A 15,189-nucleotide genomic window follows, 5' to 3' on the forward strand; every position below is an offset into this window, starting at 1 on the left:
AAGATCTGTGGACAGAAAAGTATAACTTTAAAAGGTTTGTTGATGAGTGCTGAGTTCATCAGACTCTTGATTACAAACAAATGACTTATTTAAATTGACACAGGTAATTTTGTTTTATTTGCAGTGCTGGGGATTAAACTCAGGATTTTGTATTTGTTATGTTACCTCTGTGCTACCCACTCAGATTCCCAAATGATACTTTTCCATTTTTAAATAATAGTTTTACTATTCAGTGTAGAAATAGCACCTTTAAATTCAGTGCTGTCAGGCAGTCAGAACATGAGAATTGCACACCTGCTCTGAGCCAACCACTGTTCTTATCACTTGGGCATAGATGAGAATGACATTGTCGAAGGTTCTCCAAGACAGCTTAACCTGCACTGGCCTTTGCAGCTCATAGAGCATTCTTTGAGGGGTGTCAGGCTCAGGCAGATGGTGATGCCAAGTGAAATGGACTGTTGAGGCAGTCTCACAGGTGAGTCCTTGCGCTTGTCTTCAAATGGATTCTTGCTGTGTACAGCAGCTGTTCTGCAAACGGCATAGTGTTTCCTGCTAGTTTTACAGAAACTCCAGGGTCACCCTATGTATCTACCTGTCTTGGATAGGTTCCTGTGATTTTTCAAGTCAGGTTTTAGTTTTATTTACTACAAAGAAACCAAGAAATGTTCAATTACTTGAACCCCTTCCCTTCCAGTGAATGATCCCACACAAAGGGAGAGCTTACACTGGAAGCGGCAATACTTGCTAGATTATGTTAGCCGGAGGTAAGCCACAGGTGTCTGTAAAGGTTAATATATGAAACTTCTTTTACTTGTCGTTATTTAGCATCATAGGTGGACTGAAGTAAGCAGGCTAATTGATCATCTTGTCTGTTATTGTAAATGACATAGTATGAGTTCTGTATGCAGCAGTGTGGCTTAGAACATGTGTCCTGTCCCCTCACAAGACTTCAGGCAATCCAAGACCATCTTATTTACCAAGGATCTCTACCCAGTCCTGTGGACACACTCTTGAGAATATGCACATTTATTTATTTATTTACCAAGGATCTCTACGCAGTCCTGTGGACATACTCATGAGAATACGCACATCTCATTTGCGTGCAGAACTAGTTTCATCTCACTCAGTGATTTATAATGTAAGCCCAGTCTTTTTTCTTTTTATTATTGATTAAATTATTTATTTACTTTGCACCCTGTTTGAAGTTTCTCATCCCTCCTCTCCTCCTAGTCTCTCCCTTTCACCTCGCCTCCCCCTACCACCCCTGTTTCCCTCCCATGGTTGTCAACCAGCCTTTGCATACCCAGTTGCAGTAAGATAGACGAAGCTTCTATTGAGGCTAGACAAGTCAGCCCTGTTGGGGCTGGCAGTGTAGGCAGAGACAGTCCCTGCTCCAACTTTAGGAGTCCCACATGAAGACCCAACTGTTCCATGTGTGCAGAGAGCCTATGTTTGTCCCATGAGTGCTTTCTGCTTGGCTGTTCACTGTCTGTGAGCCTGACTTAGTTGATTCTGTAGGTTTTCTTGTGGTGTTCTTGACCCCTCTACTTTCTTTAAGCCTTCCTCCCGCCTCTTCCACAGGATTCCACAGCTCCAATGAATGTTTGACTGTGGGTCTCTACGTGAGTTGCTGGATGAAGAATCTTCTCTGATGACATATGTGCTAGGCCCCTGTCTGCATGTACAACAGAATATCATTAATTGGGTCAGGGCTGGGCTCCTTCTCATGGTTAGTCATTGGTTGGCTTGTTCCTCAAATTCTGCTTCATCCCGTGCACATCTTGTAGGCAGTACAAATTACGGTTTTAAGGTTTTGTAGCTGGGTTGATGTCCCAGCCCTCCATTGGAAGTCTTGTCAGGTTACAGGAGATACAGGTTCAGGCCCATATCCCCATTGGTAGGAGTCCTAGCTAGGGTCACCCTTGTAGATTCCTGGGAATTTCCTTTGTCCTACGTTTCTAGTTCCTCCCAGAGATTCCCCTCTCCCATCTAGTTGTCTCTCCCAGTACTCTCTCCCTCTGTCCTTCCCTCACCTTATCTCTCCTATTCCCATCTCCATCCCTCCCCCATCCAGTCCCCTCCTTCAATCCACACATCCCGTGTCTAATCTCTGTTTCCCCTTCCAGTGAGATTCCAGCATTCCCCTGGGCCACAGCTCCTTTGAGTCTGTGGTTTGTAGCATGGTTATCCTGTGCTTTGTTACTAATGCTCACTTACAAGTTAGTACATTACCATCTTTGCCTTTCTGGGTCTACCTTACCTTACTCAGGGGGATGTTTTCTAGTTCTATCCATTTGCTGTAAGCAGATTTTTACAGTAATATCTTCCAATTATTAATGTGTAAATCTTATGTGTGCATTACGAAGTATGTATTATAGTATATTACATATAGAACTATATCATTAAAATACATACATAAAGGGCCTGGGAATAGTTGAGTTGATGAAGTGCTTGCTATGCCTAAGGACCTTAGTTTGATTTCTGTCACTTATATAAAAAGCCAGGTGTAGTCACAAGTACTTACTTTCCTAGCACAGGGTTTGATGCAGGTGAGTCACTGAAACCTGCTAGCCAGCTAGCTTAGCTACAACTTAAAATTTAGGTCCCAGTGAATGCCTTACCTTAGAAAAACAAGATGGAAGACCTCTGTTCCCCACATGCAGGCACATACGCAAATGTGCATGATGCACACACACACACACACACACACACACACACGTTTAAATATATTATACATTCAGAGATAAATATGTACCCAGTGTATATGATGTAAGCTATCATATAATAGGGATATAAGAATATCCCTTTAGAATAAGGATATATTTAGACATACTATATATAATTTATATAATTTATATAACTGTACATTTATATAAAATGTAGTAGTCTATAGGATAATAAATTTTATGTAATATAATGTAAAATTGAGATGGCTGATCTTGAGACCATGATTTCCTGTTAAGCCAGATGGATACAGTAGTACATACGTGTCAGGAACCCCGTGCACGGGAGGGTGGGAAGAGCCGAAGTTCCGTGTTATTCTGGTCCACACAGCAAGTGTAGGCTCTCCCGCACTATGTGAAGCCCTATCAAGCATACCTTATTTAAAATATTCAAAAAAGGGCTAGAGAGATGGCTCAGTGGTTAAGAGCACTGGCTGCTCTTCCAGAGGTCCTGAGTTCAATTCCCAGCAACCACATGGTGGCTCAAAACAATCTGTAATGGGATCAGATGCTCTCTTCTGGTGTATCTGAAGACAGCTTACAATGTACTCATATACATGAAATAAATAAATTAAAAAAATATTCACAAAAGGTAAACATTTAGTAATTGAGTCCAATCTTTCCAGGCTTTGTAAGATAGTATATATGTTGTATTCATGGGTTACAAAACGAATCTGAGTCATTACAAAATAGGAATAATGTCTGAATCAGTTCACTGTGCAAGACATTTTTGTTGTCATGATATAAAATCCCTCTTAGATTTCAGTAAAAGAGCTTATACTATATAGAGAATATGAAAGAGGATAAGGTTCTGGGTCAGGAGAGGCAGAGGATGGTGGTATGTGCACAACATTATTGAAAAGCAGACTTGGAAGCCAATGTCTGCAAGAAAAGTCGTGGATGCTTGGATGCTGGGGAGGGGTCTGAGAGTGGCATCTACACCTGATAATTGTGCAGAGTGCTGTGTAGCTGCTGGAATATTGGACTCAGGGACAGCTGGGACTGCCAGTTTCTAGGCATAGTACTGCCAGCTAAAGGCAAGTACTGTTATCCCAGCAGTGAGGATATGCAGAACGCTTCGTTAGGAAGGGATCTTCTGTTTTAGCAGGTATTTCAGTATAAACAAAAGCAGTTCCTTTAAGGAGAAATGCTGAAGGCAAGAAAGTGTTGGTTTAAGGCTGCGTAGGATCCTTACCTCCTTACAGAGGAGCAGGCGTGCAGTACCTGCCAGCACACACCTTCACAGCTCTTCAGAAGCATTAACAGATGGCCCACCGATAGGAGGAATGGTGCTGTGTGAGATGGAGTCCTTTTCTTTTATTGAACCAAAAGACTTATGAAGAAAGGCCCATACCTATTGTCACACATGGATCAGTTTTGCTTAAGTGATTATGATGACTGACAGGACATATTTACATGTGTAATCACATACATATGCTAGTAACTTAACACCAGAAGATTCTGGCAGTAATCATGGTCCTTTTTAGTAAAAGCTCTTTAGAATAAGGAAACTTGCATGGATATGTCTCCAAAAGTATTCTCATGCACACACTGTTTAATTCTCATATCTCCCTTGAAAAAAAAGGCAAAAGTAGATATAAAATGCTTTCCTATAGTTTTTTATTCATATCACTAAGTTTACTTTACAGTGATATAATAGTAGATCAAAATTATTTACATACGTAGAATTATGTCTACAGGATGAAGAAAAAACAACTAATTTATTTTACTTCTTGGAAGCAGTATATAACACTAAGCATGAAATGAGTTTGTGTGTGAATATATATATATATATATATATATATATATATATGCATCTCCCCATCCCCATTGGTATAATATATAAATTATTTATCTAATTGTTTGTTCTTTATCTCCCAACTAATAGCGGCTTATCTGATACTATCATTTTGGATATAATATCAAACTATCTAGTACTTCCCAATCGAATCACCGTTCCTCTTGTCAGTGAAGTTCAGATAGCGCAGTTGCGGTTTCCCATACCAAAGGTAAGCGTGCATTTCTATCCACTAGTGTCTAAAGCTATACTAGGACCTGTTTAAGCACAGAGTGTTACCTTTAGACTTACCTTGTGGTTCTGGACAGCCCTCTTGCCACTTGTGTGATACATTGCTAGCTGCCCTGCATCCCCAGAGATGCTCTAGGAAGTCTCTGACCCTAAAGCTATCCAGAGACCTCAGGAGTTCTTATGCTTCAGACATGTTTCTTCAGGGTGCCAGTAGGGCTCATTCTACAAATATAGTCACGAGTCAGAAGAATAGCAATAGACAACAGTCATCTCAGGAGGTGTATGCTCTATTTCTCTTCTGTGATGATATAATTATTGTCAACAACAAGTGAGATAATTCTGATAATACAGTGAAAATTCTGATATGATGATGAGTGTAAATTTCTTCTCAGGCATTGGAATGGACTATCTCTGGATTACTTTATACATGTACATGCACACGCACACATACACACACAGAGTTGTCAGGGACGTTAGTCTTGCTGTGAAGAGATATGGCCACAACGGCTCCCATAAAGGAAAAGGAAGCCGTCTGATTAAGACCGGCTCACAGATTTGTCCGTTTTCAGCATGGTGCATGGTGGGAAGGATGCTGACGTGCAGGCGTGTAAAGAGAGTAGCACTGGCCTGCCTTGGGCATCCGAACCCCCAGCGCCCATTTCCTCCAGCAAGGTCACGCCTCTTAATCCTCTCAAATAGTGCCACTCCCTAAACATTTAAATACGTGAACCTATTGGGGCCATGCTCCACAGTGACAGAAGAGGCCCTTGCATAACAGCTGCGCTAAAAAAAAAGGGAAAAACAAATTTTAAGTGTGGAGGTACTACTGGGCATGTGACTGTATATATTTCAGTTCCTATAAAATGTGGAGCACGGATCTAGGTCAAATGTCTGTGGAGTCCCCTTGAGTAAACAGAACAGCTGCAGACAAAGGGGAAGTGTTGCTCTGGTTATTAGAGGGCAGGTCTAAGTATCAGCCAGTTGTTATGGACCCACAGATGTCAAGGAAACAGTACTACACTGGCCTGTCTACAAGGGTACATACTGTTCTCTTTGCGTTTACTAAAACAGGAGAAGGTAGCTGGTGCCGTTTGATGGCTGTGTAGTTTTCAGTTTTATTTCCTGAAGTAGAAATAACATTACCTTGATGCTTTTTACTTTTTTCATTTAAATTTCAACAATACCCAAATGGACAGACATGTGTTAGCATGCATACATATAGATGCATGCTCTGCGCACACACACACACACACACACACACACACACACACACACACACATATCCTTCTTTCTTTTTTATCTCACTTTGCTGCTGAGGCTCAAGCCCAAGACTCATGTTCTCAGCCTGCTCCTTACCTTTTTTTTTTTTTTAAAGAAAGCACACTCCATTTAATTTGATGATAAAATTATATTGTAGGTATTCAGATGATGTGATAACACTACATATAAAAAAAGAAACTTTCTTTAAAATATAAAAATTTGTTTTGTGCATTAAGTACAATAAACACTGGAGCTGACCTAGATCTTAACAGTCTTTGTTCTCTGACCTTAAAGCTGTAGACATACACCACTATAGGCAAGAGTCTTTTAGTGCTTTCTAAAGTGTGTTCATCTGTAGAGAAGCTTGTCTTGTCCTCAGAAGCCAGGAATATTAGCCTGTAGTTTTTTTTAAACATTTGGAGGAATAATATCACCAAACTTTATTTGTCATAAAAGAAATGAGTAAATAGTTTTCTCTTACAAATAAAATGACTTTGGGGAAGAACTGTTTATTTTTGATGAGCACTACTTACCTCAAAGTTTCAGTTTCTTCCTTTATAAAGTAGGCTTGATAACAGTATTACATAAATTGGTCTAAAAGTTGAATGTCATGGTTGCTGAATAAGAAATGCTTAGTAGCCAGTCTGATATACCCCAGCATGTTAGTTATTTCCTACTCAGTCTCAGAAGGTAATAATTTTTGGTGAGTCTTGTGGCCACGTGTTATCAGCTTCCTGGGGATAAGCATGCTGCCCCATTGGTCCCTCTGCAAGCAGTGTTCCTTCTACCAAGAAGACTTGAGACTCTCACTGCATTTCTGCTGAGGAGTCCTTGCTGCCAATCAACAGTCTTACCATCTAGTGGGATGACATACTGTTCTCGTTTTCATGTAACAGCTGAGCAGTCATAGTCTCTACTGAGGTGTGTGTGTGTGTGTGTGTGTGTGTGTGTGTATACATATATATGTATATGTATATGTATATGTATATGTATATGTATGTGTATGTGTATATGTATATATATATGTATATGTATATGTATATAATATGTCTTCCACAGCAAATGGTCAGTTGTTTGTTCCTCCCTTCAGGGTGTCCTAAGGATTCATTTTATTGAAGCTCAAGATCTTCAGGGAAAAGACACCTACCTTAAAGGCCTTGTCAAGGGAAAATCAGACCCCTATGGAATCATCCGGGTGGGCAACCAAATCTTCCAGAGCAAGGTCGTCAAAGAGAACCTTAGTCCAAAATGGAATGAAGTATATGAGGTGAGCAGTGGGATCAAGGCATGGTAACTGAGAGAGGGCACAAGCAATCTTATTCCAGACCTGCCACACCAAAGTGTGGCTGACTTGGATTACTTTTGAAGGTTTCTTAATTTCTCATTTTTGAGAAATTTTGTACTTTCTCTCCTTCCTCAAAACAGTCTTGTAATGTGAATACATGATAGTTTTAAGCGGTAGTTGCGTAAGGCTACCGCAATGATTCATAGCAATATATTTTTAATATAAATAGGTTTTTGTGATTACAAAATATTGTATGTGGTTAAAACACATAAACATAGAACTATACTGTTTTATACATTTTCATTTAATATATCTAGACAGCTTTATATCTCAGTGGATAGATAACTGATATTATTTTTTGTTACATTTTGTTTTCATTTTATTGTTTTATTATTTTGTTTTTGTTTTTTGACATTTTATTTCCTTCCCTTGAAATGGGGTGTGTGTGTGTGTGTGTGTGTGTGTGTGTGTGTGTGTGTGTGTGTATTTATTTATTTATTTATATCTTTGACTGGCCTGTAACTTCTGATTCTTCTGCTTCTGTAAGCCTCCCAAGCACTTACAGGTGTTCATCGCCACACCCAGCTAGGATCTACTTGACTTTATGGTCATTCCATTGAATTTCTTGACCGGGACAGGCCTGGGCAACTGAGTGTAGTGCTATAGGTAGTGCTCCTTAAGTATGCTGCCATATGCATACATTACTAGATCCAAAACTAGAAGTTTTCAGAGGACAGAATTGTTGAGAACAGTGCTGTAGTCTACCCTTTCCTGCCAACCTCAGGCCTCTGTCACCTGGCAGTTCTGTACTCTTAGTGGCTCAGTGGTTTTCAAGATTAGCATCTAAATGGCGCCAGTTCAGAGTTTAGGACTATTTCCTGCATCTTCACCTTAGATCTTTGGTATAGGTGACTTCACACTGCCACCTAGTTTCAGGGGTTTATGCTTGGCCCGCTGACACAGACTTCAGATAACCAGAAACAGGGAGGCCTTGCTCTGTGGGCAAATATTTTAGAATGGCCTAGTCATCAAGAAGTGTGTGTGTTCTGACAGGAAGAAGTACACTTTTAAAACTGCTTACCACAAGAGAAAGTGCACGGTAGTATCTGTTATAATCATCATACTTAGTATCTGATGGGGTAGTAAAGCTGCCTAACTGCTAACCGTTCATTTTCAGGCTTTAGTCTATGAACACCCTGGACAAGAATTGGAGATTGAGCTCTTTGATGAAGATCCAGACAAGGATGACTTCTTAGGAAGGTGAAGAAAGAGCTTGGGAACACCCTTCTAATCACTCTCATTGGTGCAAACTTTAAGATTCATTTATTTACATATATACATTTTAAATGACCTTTACATAGGACATCTATTTTACTACATATTTTTAAAAGTTTTTTACTTCTAAAAACACTCTGTTGTCCAGCACAATGGCTCGCACTAAGGTCCATTCCACCACCACCACCTCCCAGTTAGACTGAGCAAGCTGGAGAGCTGGTGAATGCAGCTCCCTCGCTGCCCCCCCCCCCCAATCCCCTCTTTGTGCAGGGAAGTCTGAAACTACTTCCTTCGAGGTTGTAAATGTGGGCTTAGCTTTAAGCATCTCAGTTTGCTAGGGTGCAGTCACGTAGCATGAACCTATACTGGGATGGTAAATAAGAGTTGTTTACTCCAGTTGGAGAGCTAATATAACTGGGAAAATGGACTTTAAAAAACTTCCTGACTGTTGGGGATTTAGCTCAGTGGTAGAGCGCTTGCCTAGGAAGCGCAAGGCCCTGGGTTCGGTCCCCAGCTCTGGGAAAAAAAAAAAAAAAAAAACTTCCTGACTGACAGATGGCTCAGTGGTTAAGAGTCCTCAGTACCCAACACCCGAGTCAGATGGCTCACAGCTGCCTGAAACTGCACTCTAGCCTCTGTGGGCCCCTGCACACACCTGGTTTTTACACACACATACACACATAGTAAGGTAGCAAAAATAAATATTAAAAAATATGTTTCCAGGACTGAGAAGATAGCTCGGTTGGAATGCTTCTCATGATTCATTCCAGAAGCAAATTGTATTTATAAAAATAGTTCCAGTCATCATACTGTAATCTCCATTACTGTGAACTCTACACATCTCTGCCCTAATGCCGCCAGTGCATCATAGTGTGTCCACAATAAAGTCTGTTATTCTGTGCTTTTTACATCTTGTGAGAAATGGCTCAGTGGTTAAGAATACTTGCTACTCTTCCCAAGTTCAGTTCTTAGCACCCATGTCAGATGGTTCATGGCTGTCTGTTTTATTAGTTCTTCAACTGGAATAAACAAATTGGTATTTACTGTCCCAGTATGTGGGTATATCTCAGGCCTCCACATATGTGGTAAAATAAATGTCATATAGCAATGAGAATAATTTTATGGTTGGGGGTCACCACAATATGAAGAACTATATTAAATGGTCACAGCATTAGGAAGTCTGAGAACCATTGGCTTAGTGTTTAGAATGCTTTTATTGAAAGTACAAGAAACCATGTCCCCCCAACCACCAAAAAAGGCTGGAAAGGTAGCTCAGTGGTTAAGAGCACTGACTGTTCTTCCAGAGGTCCTGAGTTCAATTCGTGGCAACTACATGGTAGCTCACAACCATCTGTAATGGGATCCAATGCCTCCCTCTGGTGTGTCTGAAAACAGCTTCAGTGTACTCATAGATAAAATAAATCTTAAAAAAAGAATTGGGGCATACTGACACATACTTGTAATCCCTGGGGATTACATGGGGAAAGCAAAGACAAGTATATCCCTGGGGCTAATGAGAGCCAGCCTAAAGTACTTGGTAAGTTCTATTCTAGGTCAGCGAGATATCGTGTGTATGTTTGCATGTGCACACATAATGTCTATGTAATTAACATTATGTAATTGAGTTTCTTGTGGAGGGGATAGTGAAGGATTAGGTTACATTACCAAGGATTATGCCTCGTCAAGTATAGTCTTGTATGTTATTCTCTGACTTGAGAATCTCTAAGACCCATGTATTGTGCTGTGATCTCAGAATCTGTGATTGCATACATAGGCTAGGTAGGAGCAAGAACATGGTGCGATCAAATAGTACGTAAGCCTGTAGATGAGAGTCTGGTGAAGTAACTAGGAGCACGCTGTCATTGACTAAGTAACTAGGAGCACGCTGTCATTGACTAGGGCTAAGACTGGACTGATTGACCCTGGAACCTAGATTGTAAGGGAGAAAGGAGATGCATTCCAAAGCTCAAGTAGACTAATCCCTTCATCATCATTTCTGGCTCCAGTGTGGTAGTGCTAAGATTGAATTAAGCAGCATTGTTTAGTGGTAACAGAACCTTCTCTTAAATCTCTTAAACCTGCTAAAGAGCTTGCTGTAGTGTGGACTTATAATTCATTGTGCAAATAACTGTCCACAGTGATGATGATAGAACTAAAGGATAGCATGTCAAGACCCATCAGCTAGCTAAGCATGGTGGTGCACACCTTTATACTAGTACTTGGAAAGCAAAGGCAGGCAGGTCACTTGAGTTAAAATCCAGCCTCGTCTACATAGTGAGACCCTGTCTAAGAAACAGAAAATCATCTGCAGCTGGGGAGATCAGTGCATGAAGAACTTGCCACATAAGCTTGAGAATCTAAAGTTCAGACCCAGAACCCACATAAATGCCAGAAGAGCATTGCAGCTCCATATAATTCTAGCAATTGGAAGACAGAGACCAAAGATGGCCAGAACAAGCCTACTATTTAAACCAGCCGTATCAGGCTCTGGGTTCAGCTGGAAGACTATTGTAATGGATGAGTGTTTGAGGACTCCTGATGTATGTTTGTCTTAGGCTTCCACATGTGTGAACATTGTCAGTTCCTGACATTAGTCATAGGCCTCCACATACATGCACACATGAGCCCTGACAGTGTTAGCCTAGTGTATGTGTTCAATACTTTGACACAAAAATTTAACCCTGTTATTTCTTACTCTTGATTTTCTTGGACATAAGTTGTAGGAAGCATTGAGGAAAGTTTCCTGGTAAATTGTATTGGGTTTTTTTCTTTTCTTTTTTTTTTTTTTTTCATTTCTAGAGTACTTTTTCATAGACAATGCTCAACTTCTTCAGTTGGAAGAAAGCGCATTTCTATGTTCTAAAATTTTTGTTGTTTTATTCTTATAGTCTTATGATTGATCTTATTGAAGTTGAGAAGGAGCGCCTTTTAGATGAAGTAAGTTTCCCTTGACTTTGGTCCACTTAATAAACACTGTAAGTACTTCCTGTGTGCCAGAATCATTGACCTACTGCTTTTACCTACCTACCTAGTGTGAGAAGTTTAGCTACCACCCAAGGAACAATATTCACTACACAAATGTTTGAAATGTAAGGGTATAGCTCAGTAGTAGTGTGCTTGTTTAGCATGTGCAAAGCCCTGCACAGAAAGTGTGGGTGAGCACACACTGTAAACCTGACTTTTATTGTGGACAGACTATGATGCCTTGGAAGAATTAGGGCAAAGGTGGTAAAAAGTTTACAGTTGGAAATTTTTGCCGTAGTTGGAGTGAATAGCAGAGATGCACAGAGCTGTCAGAACGTAAAAGATTCCTGCAAATGCACTAATAATTTGCAGCAAAAGGTTATTACTTCAAGCAGGGAGAGTGATTCATAATGCATTAAAAAAAAGAAAATACATAAAGGAAACCTGCACAATAGCTTCTGAAAGATAAAAGATGGGTGAGACTTGGGCAAATGTAGCCTAATCAGCTAAGCTGGTGCTACCCCTCTGTTCGCAGCAGCACCCTTTCCCCCACCATGGCGTGCTTCCGTCCATTTCTCAGTGTTTCTTGTACATCTGTTAGGTGCCAGTCACTGAGCACAATGGTGAACAGGAGAGGCAGAATCCTGCCCGTGGCACTCCTTTTTAGCATTGAGTGTTTGATGGTTGTTGTTTAACTACTTTTAAACTGAAACAACTATGCACTGTTTTATCAATTGATGTATAGCAATGAAGTATAGTAGTAGAAAAAAACAAGTGTCTGAACTTGATTCTGCTATTTAGTCTTTGGGATGAATGCTATACACTGTTGACCTCTAAATCCTGTGTGAGTCCATATACATGGACATAAGCCTTGTTAGTTCTGGACAGTACTGTAGCTCTTGAACCTGTGTGTAGCGACAGTTCTCCTTACATCCTAAGGGCATAGGGGTCTTTGAGATGGTGTCTGACCAACCCTGCACATTGGAGCATGAGACATAAAATGTGCTCCTTCAGGGCCAGTTAAGAAATGTTGGTGCCACAAGGTCAGTGAGCAACTTGCAACATTTTTAGACTTGGTTTAATCAGAATTCCAGAAACACTTTTGCTGAACTTAAACACTTTGTCTGCAGTGGTTCACTCTGGACGAGGTCCCCAAAGGAAAGCTACATTTGAAGTTGGAGTGGCTTACACTGATGCCTGATGCCGCAAACCTTGACAAGGTGCTGTGCAGCGTCTTCTCTTCGTGACCACCTACCCCTGATTGTTAGGACCATTCCCTTTGATTGTGTTGGTACTTATTTTTAAAAAATTGCATTAGTAATTTTAATTATTTACCATAAGTCACTACAATGGTAAACAGGAATAAAAGTATAGATAATACAATTTATAGGTCATTACCTGTTCTGAGACCTTTAAATTTTATGCTTGTGGTAGCACAGGAACTTGAAGGGCTGTATGTCATCTTAGTGCTTGATTTTAATTGGTTTGTATGAATAATAGTCTTGTCATTTGGCAGACATCAGTCCAATTCTTGTTCTGCTGTATATATTAGATTGTTTGTGACTTTTATCTTCTTGAGCACAGTCTAGTGAAGATAGTTGCACTCTTGTAGACACACATTCACTCTTGTGCACTCTTGAAGACACATGCTCACTGAGACTTTTCTCGAACCACGTAGGTGCTGGCAGACATCAGAGCTGACAAGGATCAAGCCAATGATGGCCTTTCATCTGCACTGCTGATCTTGTATTTGGATTCTGCACGGAACCTTCCGGTAGGTAATACAGAACTAACTCCTGTGAGACTGTTTCTTACTTGGACACTACTACTTTGTCCAGCTACAATATATTACCTAGTCTTGTGTGGCAGCTACAGAGAGAGGGGCGTAAGGTAGATTTGCTTTGCACATGCGCATTTTTATCTAATTGTTATAGCCTAGTCGTCCTGTTAACATGAGGAGTAAATGAAGCAGCTCTGAACACAAGCCCTAAGTGTGTCTTAGGTATAGCACAGTGGAGAGTGAGCTGCTGAGCGGTGACTCTCCTCAGGGTTAAAGTGGAACACTATTAATGCCTCCAGGTAGGTGTGCTGACCTTCAGGTACCTGGGATACTCTGACTGAACAAAGACACAGACAGTGTCAAATAATAATGTTTAACTTAAAAGCCTGTTTATTTGTTTATATCAGATTGTTTTGGTTTTAGGAGGGAAAAGCTATAAAATAAAAAGTAATTTGAACATGTTAGGGGTAGTGAATTTTTTGCTGTCCTGCTGTAAACCCCCCTAGCTAAAGTAATATTATCCTCATTATAAATTCTACATTATTAAGTAACATTTTAGGTGCCAATGTGCTTGCATTTGAGGGCATTCTGTATGTCATTGTGTCAACAGCTAGTTTTGTTGAAAGAAAGAACACTGACATCAGTTACAGGTGGGGTACCCACCAAGATTGTCCACTGCATACTCCTTCCTTCATAGTAAACGCTCAGTCATGTAAGTGCATTTGTGAACAAACTCCAAACAAAGCAAGCAAGCACTGTGCTTATCTTGCCTAACAGTCTTTCTGGGACTTTTATCCTGTTAGCTTATGAAATTGCATCATTCAACACCTTTTAGTTTTTGAAATGTTTATGTTTATTTGAGCTTTGTGAACAAAAAAAATGATATTAATATTATTTGTACATTAGTACATTTTATTTCAACTTAACAATTGAAATATGATTGACCATTTTGTAATAGGAATATATAGTTATTGTTTTGCTAATACATACCCTTTCTTAAATAGTTTAATCTTTCAACCAGTCTTTCCACTAAAGTCTGTGACTATACCTATTTTTATTTCAGTTTTGGAATATCTACTTTATTGTTATGTAGCCTTTCTGTAGAATTCCTCACAGAGTAGAGCTTTCTGCTTTTGACCACAACAATATTTGATATAAAAGTTGCAGTGTTTTATAATGCCTGAGGGAAGGTCCGGTTGGCAAGATAGCTCAGTGTGTAAAATGCACTTGCTTTCAAACCTGGCCACCTGTGTTCAGTTCCCAAAGCTCACATGATGGGAGAAGAGAACTGACTCCTTGGGGTTGTCCTCTGACCTCCACATGAATGCCATGACAAGTCCCAACCCCAACTAAATACATGTAAAAAATGTTTTAAAAGAAGTGAATTACACAGTTTAGGATATAGACACTAGTGATGATTATAGTTGAAAAAAGAGACTGGGCTTTTCTGTAAAGCCGTGTGTTTTGTCACTTCCATTTGAAATGCAGATAATGTCCCAGCCAGGAGCTCATGAGGGGGCACGTGCTACTCCTCTGTTCTGTTCCGAGAGAACTTCACTCACAGTGTGCTGTGCCCATCAGAGGCAAAGGATCCGCAAAGCCACTCCTGCTGCTTGTTGGCTTTAATGAGGAGGCTTTGCTGGCCAGTCCCTGTCTGTCCTGGGATCCGTTGACTCTCTCTGCACCCTGTTTATCTGTGCTTCTGGTGTGTGCCCACTGACCACAATCCACCATTCTTTGCTTTCTCTTCCTGTCTCCATTTTCCTAAGAGTATCTACGAGGGAAACTTTGGGTGTGGCTACTTAAAAGAGAGGCGAGCGTCGGGACTAGTGTTTTGTGAGAATACTACCTCAGTCTATAGAGCACTATTTGT

The 15,189-nt window shown here is 40.3% G+C and overlaps 1 protein-coding gene across 12 annotated transcripts in view; it reads left to right on the forward strand.

The window, feature by feature from the left end:
- Esyt2 (extended synaptotagmin 2) overlaps positions 1 to 15,189 on the forward strand; it is a 95,731-nt gene that overhangs the window by 59,675 nt on the left and 20,867 nt on the right. For 7 of the 12 annotated variants that reach the window (XM_063261796.1, XM_039112112.2, XM_063261797.1 and 4 more), the window contains 7 exons: positions 4,612 to 4,732; positions 7,103 to 7,279; positions 8,475 to 8,557; positions 11,461 to 11,509; positions 12,667 to 12,756; positions 13,215 to 13,310; positions 15,086 to 15,187. In XM_063261796.1, the coding sequence (XP_063117866.1) occupies positions 4,612 to 4,732; positions 7,103 to 7,279; positions 8,475 to 8,557; positions 11,461 to 11,509; positions 12,667 to 12,756; positions 13,215 to 13,310; positions 15,086 to 15,187 (718 nt within the window). The remainder of the gene's footprint in view (positions 1 to 4,611; positions 4,733 to 7,102; positions 7,280 to 8,474; positions 8,558 to 11,460; positions 11,510 to 12,666; positions 12,757 to 13,214; positions 13,311 to 15,085; positions 15,188 to 15,189) is intronic. The other 5 variants (XM_063261798.1, XM_039112114.2, XM_063261799.1 and 2 more) reach the window with 1 other exon arrangement.

The sequence above is a fragment of the Rattus norvegicus genome, chromosome 6 (assembly GCF_036323735.1).
Source record: "Rattus norvegicus strain BN/NHsdMcwi chromosome 6, GRCr8, whole genome shotgun sequence".
NCBI classification, from domain to species: Eukaryota; Metazoa; Chordata; class Mammalia; order Rodentia; family Muridae; genus Rattus; species Rattus norvegicus.